Source organism: Salvelinus sp. IW2-2015, unplaced genomic scaffold (assembly GCF_002910315.2).
Source record: "Salvelinus sp. IW2-2015 unplaced genomic scaffold, ASM291031v2 Un_scaffold16527, whole genome shotgun sequence".
NCBI classification, from domain to species: Eukaryota; Metazoa; Chordata; class Actinopteri; order Salmoniformes; family Salmonidae; genus Salvelinus; species Salvelinus sp. IW2-2015.
In genome coordinates, this window is record NW_019957628.1 from 230,470 (window position 1) to 240,712 (window position 10,243).

A 10,243-nucleotide genomic window follows, 5' to 3' on the forward strand; every position below is an offset into this window, starting at 1 on the left:
GACTGGCCCGCCCGTTCCCCAGACCTGAATCCAATTGAGCACATCTGGGACACATGTCTCGCTCCATCCACCACGCCACGTTGCACACAGACTGTCCAGGAGTTGGCGGATGCTTTAGTCCAGGTCTGGGAGGAGATCCCTCAGGAGACCATCGCCACCCATCAGGAGCATGCCCAGGCGTTGTAGGGAGGTCATACAGGCACGTGGAGGCCAACACACTACTGAGCCTCATTTTGACTTGTTTTAAGGACATTACATCAAGTTGGATCAGCCTGTATGTGTGTTTTCCACTTTAATTTTGAGTGTGACTCCAAACCCAGCCTCCATGGGTTGATAAATTTGATTTCCATTGATAATTTTGTTGTGATTTTGTTGTCAGCACATTCAACTATGTAAAGAAAAAAGTATTTAATAAGAATTTTCATTCTCAGATCTAGGATGTGTTATTTTAGTGTTCCCTTTATTTTTTTGGCAGTGTACATTATTACATTCAGTAATAAGCTACAGTCTGTCTGAAATGACATCCTATTCCTATAGTGCACTAGGGGATAGGGTGCCATTTCAAACACACTTCAGAGACACAATCATGTTAATATGCAGTGTTGAAAATGGTGCCAAGGCTTTATGGGTCAAATGAACTCTGACTTAACAGAGAGGTTGTCCTGTGTCGGTGATGTCACAGGTCCTGTTCTTCAGCGGACGGAGGGATGTTGTAAAAAAACAGAGACGGAAAGCCATAGGAGGAGAGGAGCAGGAAGAGGAGGAAGGAGGGAGTGATGTGGGGAGAGTGTGGAAGGAGGAGAGGGTTTGAGGAATTTGATTTCGGGGGCTTTGATTGCAGTGCCATCTATTATTGAAGTCTCTGTTTCTGAAAAGAGAGAGAACAGCAGAAAAAAATGAATATTCAGTGTCTCAGCTTTTTGTCCAACTCCTTTCTACCCGTCTATTTGTTACTGATTATTAATCTAGTGTTCCAGCCATCACTCTTACTTGTCTTCTTAGCCTCGGAAGTCTGTGCTTCTCTCTTTTGCTCAGACGAATTTTGTTTCTGAGCAGAACTGTCCAGAACTCCAAGTGACTGAGAAAGAGGGGTGTGTGTGTGAGAGAGAGAGAGACAGTGAGAATAAGAACAAGAGAACGAGATTTTGCAGTGAGCGTTATATACCAGGGCTCTCCAACCCTGTTCTCTCAGAGCTACTGTCCCGTAGGTGTTCAACCCTAATCTAGAGCTCCTGATTTATATAATTATCTGGCTGATAAAATGAATGGTTAGTAACAACTGGGGTTGGAGCAAAAACCTACGGTTGGGTAGCTCTCCAGGAACAGGGTTGGAGAGCCCTGTTCTATAGACATAGGCCCTACAACAGCCTTTAAATGACTACAATACCCACAATCCGCAGTATGGCTCACCTCAACACGAGGAAGTCAAGAAGGTCCTTTGATTGGGTCCTTATGGGGACTTGCATAATTCAACAGAGTCATGGATGTCCTTAGATATGGGTCTGGAGTGGTCCAACTCACTCTCCTCCGCTGCATCATTGTCCAATAGTATCTTCGGTTTGATGACAGCAATGGCATCACTCCTGTGTCATTGTTGTTGTCTACTTCCTGTTGTCTGTTGACCGATTGGTTGTCCACAATCTCATCGGACTTGATTGGCTGAAGCTAACAGCCTCGTATAAAGAAAGGCCTATGTCTCGTGGTTATGTTGAACGTCGTGGGAAGGCGGCGACTCTGGTCCAGTCTTTAATTGGTCGCCTTCACATAACCTTGGTAAACGACGGTGAGGGGCGGGACTGTCCTTGATGGACAGGAATGGTGACCAACTCCTCTCCTGTTAGAACATGTCCACCAAGCTGATGGGACTGACGTTGACTGAAAGAGCTGAAGGAGCTGTAAAATAGAGGGGAAAAACATTGAAGTTAATGGTTTTGTCACAAAATGGCACCCTATTCCCTATATAGTGCACTACATTTGAACAGGGCTCTGATAAAACTATACACCATATTCCTATTAAGTGCATATCATTTGACCACTACATTTAACCAATTAGTGCACTGTATAGGAATAGGTGTCATTTGGGAAACAAATTATATATATGTCATCTGTCATGGGTTGATGAAACCAGTGGTTACATTTCTTTAAACAATATATATAATAATATTTTCACAAGTATGTGGTACATTTTCACAACTCTAGTTAGTACAAAACTCAAAACATATCATCTAAAAGGCAGTTGTTTCAAAACTTAAAGCACATTTCAATTGACAAAGTACAAAACCACAAAATCACACAGTCACACAAAATCAACACAAACATTAGGAACACCTTCCTAATATTGATTGTACCCCCTTTTGCCCTCAGAACAGCCTCAATTCGTCAGGGCATGGACTCTTAACAAGGTGTCGAAAGTGTTCCACAGGGATGTTGACTCCAATGCTTCCCACAGTTGTGTCAAGTTGGCTGGATGTCCTTTGGGTGGTGGACCATTCTTGATACACACAGAAAACTGTTGAGCGTGAAAACCAAGCGCGTTGCATTCTTGACACACTCAAACCGCTCCGCCCGCACCTACTACCATAAACCCGTTCAAGGCACTTAAATCCTTTGTCTTGCCATTCACCCTATGAATGGCACACACACAAATCCATGTCTCATGAAAATCCTTCTTTAACCTGTCTCTCCTTCATCTACACTGATCGAAATGGATTGAACAAGTGCCATCAATAAGGGGATCATAGCTTTCACCCGCTCAGTCTATGTCATGGAAAGGGATGTATACTGTAATGTACAATTATTGATGGCTATTGTGATTTGACTCTACGGTAAGTTTAAAAACAAGTCGAATTGACAAGAACAGGGATGTACTGTATGCAACAAATGCACCACCCACACAGTGAGAATGGATCCAAAATAATGTTTGCTTTTGCAGGGGGGGGGGGGTTCACACTGGTCCTACAATGCTGCACATCTCATTGAGTTACTCCTGTCAAGGTGAATGGGTCACCTATGTCATTGTGGGGAAATTCACCACATACTTGTGAAAATAGCATCAAAGCGATTGGGGGGGGAAATAACGATATTGCAAAATGCCACATAACTGGACTAACGGCTCGGAGCACAGAATGTGTGCGTGTGTGATGCTTCAAGGGCACTTAGGAAGTCATGACAGCTATGGGGAAGTAGTGTCTGAGTTACTGTAACTTCATCAACATTACACACACACACACCACAGAGTCCAAGGAATGTGTGTGCTCTGCTATGGCAAGCACAGTACTCAGTGCATCTTAAGTAGAGTGAAGGAAAAAGATAGGGTGGGTGGATGGAAACTCCTCAAACTCACTTCCATCACCACTGAAAACGTGTCTCTCTCTCTCTCTCTCTCCTCATCTTTGCTCCCTCTCTTCTGTCTCTCACCTCTAAAAACGTGTCTCTCTCCTCATCTTGCTCTCTCTCATTCTGTCTCTCACATCTGAAACGTGTCTCTCTCTCTCTCCTCATCTGCTCCCTCTCATTCTGTCTCTCACCTCTAAAAACGTGTCTCTCTCTCCCTCTCTCTCTCTCATCTTGCTCCTCTCATTCTGTCTCTCACCTCTGAAAACGTGTCTCTCTCTCCCTCATCTTGCTCCCTCTCATTCTGTCTCACCTCTGAAAATGTGTCTCTCTCTCCTGCTCTCTCTCCTCATCTTGTTCCCTCTCATTCTGTCTCTCACCTCTGAAAATGTGCTCTCTCTCCTGCTCTCTCTCCTCATCTTGTTCCCTCTCATTCTGTCTCTCACCTCTGAAAACGTGCCTCTCTCTCCTGCTCTCTCTCCTCATCTTGTTCCCTCTCATTCTGTCTCTCACCTCTGAAAACGTGCCTCTCTCCTCTGCTCTCTTTCCTCATCTTGTTCCCTCTCATTCTGTCTCTCACCTCTGAAAACGTGTCTCTCTTCCTGCTCTTCTCTCCTCATCTTGTTTCCTCTCATTCTGTCTCTCACCTCTGAAAACGTGCTCTCTCTCCTGCTCTCTCTCCCTCATCTTGTTCCTCTCATTCTGTCTCTCCACCTCTGAAAACGTGCATGTGTCCCACAGGCTCCCTCTCCGTCTCAGCTTGGCTGGCTGCTCCATCGTTGGCTCCTGTGTAGCCTCACCACTCCTCTCTCTCCTCCTCCTCCTCCTCTTTCCCCTCCTCTTCCTCTACGACGGACACTTAGCATGCAACCTGACTGAATGTCGATCTTGATGGAGGTGCACCTGTCAAAAAAGAATCACACCATGATCACCCTACAAGAAGAGGTGACTTCATTCTTAATCAATGTTAGATAGTTCGACTGGATGTCGATCTTGATTGAGGTTCACCTGTTAGAGGGAAATTATGCAATAATTGACTCATTTTTAATGTTAGATAGTTCATTGGAGTAAAACAAAGAATACGAATGTAATTTCGTCGCATTAATGAGCAACAAAGCTACTAATCGGCATTTCGCTCCCCACCTCTTTTTCTCCGTCGTCCTCCTGAATCGCTCCATTTGCTCTCTTCTCCTCTCGACTCTCCTTCCATCTGCTCATCATCTTCTTGGTAATATTTCTTCATATCAGGTGTTTCGACCGAAGCCCACCCCACCACCCCCATGTCACAGTGTCCTGAACCACAATTCCTGTGTGCCTTCTAAATTCTCCCCCCTTCTAACAAACCTCCTCCTCCGTGTTACACCGAATCTCTGCAGGGGTCCTGGAGCTCTCGCTTCCATCTGCGATGTGTTTGCTAGACTCTGGTGTTCTCTGACTCCCTCTGTCTCTGGAGGTATAGACTGGAGGCCAGGGGGGATGTCTCTCGTTTCAGACCCAGAAGAGGCACTTCCATCTGGGCTGTCCTGGGCTCTCCCGTCAGGTCCCTTTGGCAGAGATCTGTTTCTGCATGGAGGTTTTGACATAAGTGGCTTGGGTGCGGTCAATTCAAACGGTTTGGTTATCCCCATTACCCCCATCGGCTCAGAGGATTTAGGGGGGTGCCCTATATCCTTCTCCCKCAGCTTGGAAGGGTCCTGTGTTGCAATGGACACAGTCGTCTCCAACTGCTGCACCCCCCCACCCCTCTGTGCTGTCGAGCCCAGAGTAAAATCCAGAATGGGCTGTGAGAATTGACGTTCTGACTTGAGGATGACAGCTGAGTATATTGACAGCCTATCCCCTGAGGACAATAGCATATCCTCCTCCTGGCCTCCAGGCCCTGTCCCATGCCCTGTAGGCCTCAGCTTACAGCCTGGGCCCTCGCCTACCACTCTCCCCCACACAGGAGCACTCTGGCTAGGGTCGAGGGCAGGTGGAGGGGGCGGTGGCCCTGTAGGGTGTAGCGGTGGTTTAGCCCTCCTCTTGGGGGRAACGGGGGGAAGCGGGGGTCTGGCGTCCAGGCCAGGGGGACAGGGCAGCAACTGCCTTCCCTCCCATCTGGGAATCACAGCGGAGGTTTCGCTGGTTTCCTCTTCGTTGCCCAGTTTTTCCAATCCTGCATCCAAAAATGGAATACCGGAATTCCCCTCTTCTCTTTCTGAATCCCTGTCTGATGATTCCAGGTCGTTGTCCCTTTCAGTCAGAACTTCCAATTGTGGATCATTATCATCATCGACACAATCACCACCATCATCATCCTCAATCACTGCAACAAGCTTTCCTTTGAATATGAGCTCTGCATTATTGTGGTCCTGAGGGGTCACATAGAACCCTCTGTCTGTTTCCACTGAGGTTCTGGGGTGTTGGTGTGTGTTACGGTGCGCGTTAGGGTGTGTGTTAGGAGGTTGATCCGTGTCTTCTGCAGTGCTCAGTCTGYGCAGCATGGACTGGATCAGAGATATACTTCCAGAGTGACTGTCCGCCTCAGACATCTAGAGAGAGAGGATTACAGAGCGATTTTTTATCATCTGTCCCAAATGGCACCCTTTATTGTGCACTACTATTGACCAGCGCCCATTCCAGATATAGTGCCCATAGGGCTCTGGTCAAAAGTAGTGCACTACATAAGAAATACGGTGTCATTTTGGAGGCATACAGAGTGTTGTTTCATAACCACATTTCTACAGTAATAATACACTCAGTGTCTGTCTCTCGACCTGTCTGTCTGCCTGTCTGTGACCAGTGTGTGTCAAATTCAGCACAGGTCATTGATGGCATAATTGTACAGAAATCTTGACTTAGTTTTGTCAACTGCTATTCACAGCTTGGATTCACTCATGACGTCCTATATGCCCCTACAGAAGCTGTACAACAACCTGTTGATATTACTACATCCTCTCTCTCAGTGTAATATTAATGCATTTCAATCACTGCTTCTTCACAGTTCTTTAGAGATCCATGTATTAGACTTAAGGTTGCAAAATGTCGGTACATTTCCCCAAATTCCCAGGTTCTCTAGAAATTCCGGTTAGAATATTCCCGGAATCAGAAGGGAATCCAGAGACCTCCAACCAGGATTTCGGGAAAAACCTGTCTGTATATTTCTCTTACCGCTGTTCTGTTCTCTTCCTCTGTGTTTTCTTCCCTGCATCCTCTTCTCCTCCAGTCCTCTTTTCATTAAAAGCTTTCCTTTAAACGGCTTTCCTTCAGTCCCTCTCTCTCTTTTTCCCACGTACGTTCCTAACAAACACAAGTCTAACAGGTCCGGCCTCACTCTTCTCTCCTGACGTTTCCCTCTGGCTCTGTGTGCTCTTGCAGGTGTGTGTAATAATTCCTTAATCGAAACTGCAAAAACCAGTTCGCTCCCATTCCGTGCACATTGTCAGTGACTCAAAGTTTAAAATTGCATGCCATGCTATATTAAACACAGTTTCCAAACACTGAATGATACACGCTTTTTCTTTTAACATTTTAGATGCCAGTTTCCATTGGCTTTTGTGACTAAACTGTGTAAGGTAGATTTGGCATCAGATGTGTGCACAGGGAGTGCACGCATGCACACACACACAACACACACACACACACACACACACACACACACACACACACACACACACACACACACACTTTGACTACTTGCCTACTCCTTCAACAAAGTAGACCAACCAGGGCCGGCTTTAGCTTATAAATTCCTACAGCCAGCAAGTGAGTGGAGTTTGCCGTTCAAGATGTGATTATAGCTGTCCTCTCTACTCAGGATATACCCCAAAATAGCCTACATGTTTGCCATTGATTTAATATACAATATTTTTGTGGCAATCCGAACGGTTCCATTCTATCAATAAATGCCAGTCGCTAAACCGCCTCACCCACTGGAATAAAAGTGTAGATCACTATGTACAGTAGGTGGCGGCACCGTGTAAACCCCACAGAAGAAGCTGAAAAGCCTTCAACAGGAAGTTTTTTTTTTGCCATCCTCCATCGAGTTTTCAAAACTGGCTCTGATACTTGGTAGTAGCCAGTAGATCTGAGGCTGTGAGGAAAGTAGAGGATGGTGGGCTAAGGGTGAGGGAGCCTGAGAGGATCCCTGTGAGTAAGTAGGACAGTACAGAGTTACCCAAACAGTTTGTCCTTTAGTAAGGCTGGCTTCTTGGCATTGATTACGATGGTCATTAATTGTACTGCACAGTCGGAAAGGAAATCCCAGAAGATTGAATTGGTAGTAGCAGCAGAGACGTTTTTGGGTGTCAAGAGATTTTAGTGCAGAACTACAGGGGGGATGAGAAAAGGGGTTCCAGCCTCCCAGGCTGATGGCCTAGTGTAGGATCTGTCAGGGCCAAAGTAGTGGGATGGGGTTGTGGGTTTGTTGGGGATAGAGGTATAGATCTAGGGTTGGATGTTGATGCAATTTATATTTTCCCCATTTCCATTTTCCCGTTATTGCGATCAAAATGTGCAATGCACTTTCTGAACTGTGAAAGACAGCAATATGCCACACGAAGAAGAAGCCAGTAGCTTTTAGAAAGAAAACGCCACAGGCTTTTGGAGGTAAAGAACAGTTTAATTGTCTGTATTTATCACCACCCAACATTTTGAAATACTGAACAATAATACACTAGCTGCACACATTCGATATACAGTGCCTTCAGAAAGTATTCATACCCCTTGACTTTTTCCACATTTTGTTGTGTTAGAACCTGAATTCAAAATGTGGAAATATATGTTTTTTGTCAMCCATCTACACACAATAGCCCATATTGACAATCTGAAAACATGTTTTCAGAAATGTTTGCAAATGTGTTGAAAATAAAATACAGAAGTATCTCATTTACATAAGTATTCACACCCCTGAGTCAATACTTTGTAGAAGCACTTTTGGCTTCTGGAGTCTTTTGGAGTCTTTCTGGGTAAGTCTCTAAGGGATTTCCACACCTGGATTGTGCAATATTTTCCCATTATTATTTTCAAAATTCAGCCACTCAGGAACATTGACTGTCTTCTTGGTAAGCAACTCTGTGTAGATTTTGCATTGTGTTTTAAGTTAGCTGAAAGGTGATTTCATACCCCAGTGTCTGGTGGAAAGCAGACAAGCAGGTTTTCCTCTAGGATTTTGCCTGTGCTGAGCTCCACTCTGTTTCTTTTTTATCCTGAAAAACTCCCCAGTCCTTAACGTTCGCATTATACACCCACCCAGACCAACCACCCTACTTTAGTTTTTGCCTTAAGTAGCCATCTGTCCTATGTAACCATACCAAACGTAACATATCATACTAATTTGAGTGTCCCGGATTTACCTTTACTGCGTTACGTCTAGTCTGTGAGACCAGGCTGTGCAAACAGGATGCATGTTTTGGAATATTTGTATTCTGTACAGGCCTCCTTCTTTTCACTCTGTCAATTAGGTTAACGTTGTGGAGTAACTACAATGTTGTTGATCAGTTTTCTCCTGTCACAGCCATTAAACTCTGTAACTGTTTTAAAGTCACCATTGTAACCATGGTAAAATCCTTGAGAAGTTTGCTTCCTCTCCAGCAACTCAAATCAAATCACATTTTATTGGTCACATACACATGTTTAGCATATGTTATTGTGGGTATAGTGCAATGCTTGTTTTTCTAGCTCCGACAGTGCAGTAATATCTAACAAGTAATATCTAACAATTTCACAACATATACCCAATACACACAAATCTAAGTAAGGAATGGAATTAAGAATATATACATATATGGATGAGCAATGTCAGAGCAACATAGACCAAGATACAGTAGAATAGAATAGAATACAGTATATACATATGAGATGAGTACTGCAAAAATATGTAAACATTATTAAAGTGACTAGTGTTCCATTTATTAAAGTGGCCAGTGATTTCAAGTCTATGTAATATAGACAGCAGCCTCCAATGTGCTTAATGTGTTAGTGATGGCTGTTTAACTGATGGCCTTGAGATAGAAGCTGTTTTTCAGTCTCTCGGTCCCAGCTTTGATGCAGCTGTACTGACCTCACCTTCTGGATGATTGCGGTGTGAACAGGCAGGTTGTTGTCCTTGATGATCTTTTTGGCCTTCCTGTGATATTGGGTGCTGTAGGTGTCATGGAGGGCAGGTAGTTTGCCCCCGGTGATGCGTTGGGCAGACCGCACCACCCTCTGGAAAGCCCTGCGGTTGCGGGAGGTGCAGTTGCCATACCAGGTGGTGATACAGCCCGACAGGATGCTCTCAATTGTGCATCTGTAAAAGTTTGTGAGGGTTTTAGGAGCCAAGCCAAATTTCTTCAGCCTCCTGAGGTTGAAGAGGCGCCGTTGCACCTTCTTCACCACACTCTGTGTGAGTGGACCATTTCAGTTTGTCAGTGATGTGTACGCCAAGGAGCTTTCCACCTTCCCCAGTCCTGAGTTAGGAAGGACGCCTGTATCTTTGTAGTGACTGTGTGTATTGACACACCATCCAAAGTGTAATGAAAACCTTCACCATGCTCAAAGGGAGGCTGTAACACAACAAAATGTGGAAAAAGTCAAGAGGTGTGAATACTTTCTGAAGGGACTGTAGATAGATGGATCACCAATTCGCTAGCCTGGATTTTGAATCATGCATGGAGAGAGTGGATTGTTCGTTGGAGACAATAGACTTAATTTGAAATGTTCAACAACAAAAAATGTTCTCATCTGTTCATGCACCAGATTGGAGTTTTTTTGCCCAAGTAAGGAACTTTACGGCTTTCCTTCATTTGTGTGTAGTTTTACTTGTGTAAAGCATTAACATAAAAAACGACAATAATGCAAGATAGATAGCTAGCCTAGCTAGTTAACGTTACTTGGCTAGCTTGCTAATGTTAGATGGCTTGCTAATGTTAGCTACTTAGCTAGCTAGAAA

General features: G+C 44.6%; 1 protein-coding gene across 1 annotated transcript; it reads right to left on the reverse strand.

Annotated features, from left to right (window-relative positions):
- Positions 1–4,616: 4,616 nt before the first annotated feature.
- Positions 4,617–6,677, reverse strand: LOC112080844 (uncharacterized). Its single transcript, XM_024146777.2, has 2 exons — positions 6,484–6,677; positions 4,617–5,864 (listed from the first exon to the last, which is right to left on the reverse strand). Exon 2 carries the CDS (start codon positions 5,862–5,864, stop codon positions 4,617–4,619), a length of 1,248 nt encoding a protein of 415 aa, XP_024002545.1. The 5' UTR covers positions 6,484–6,677.
- Between the last annotated feature and the right edge of the window lie 3,566 nt (positions 6,678–10,243).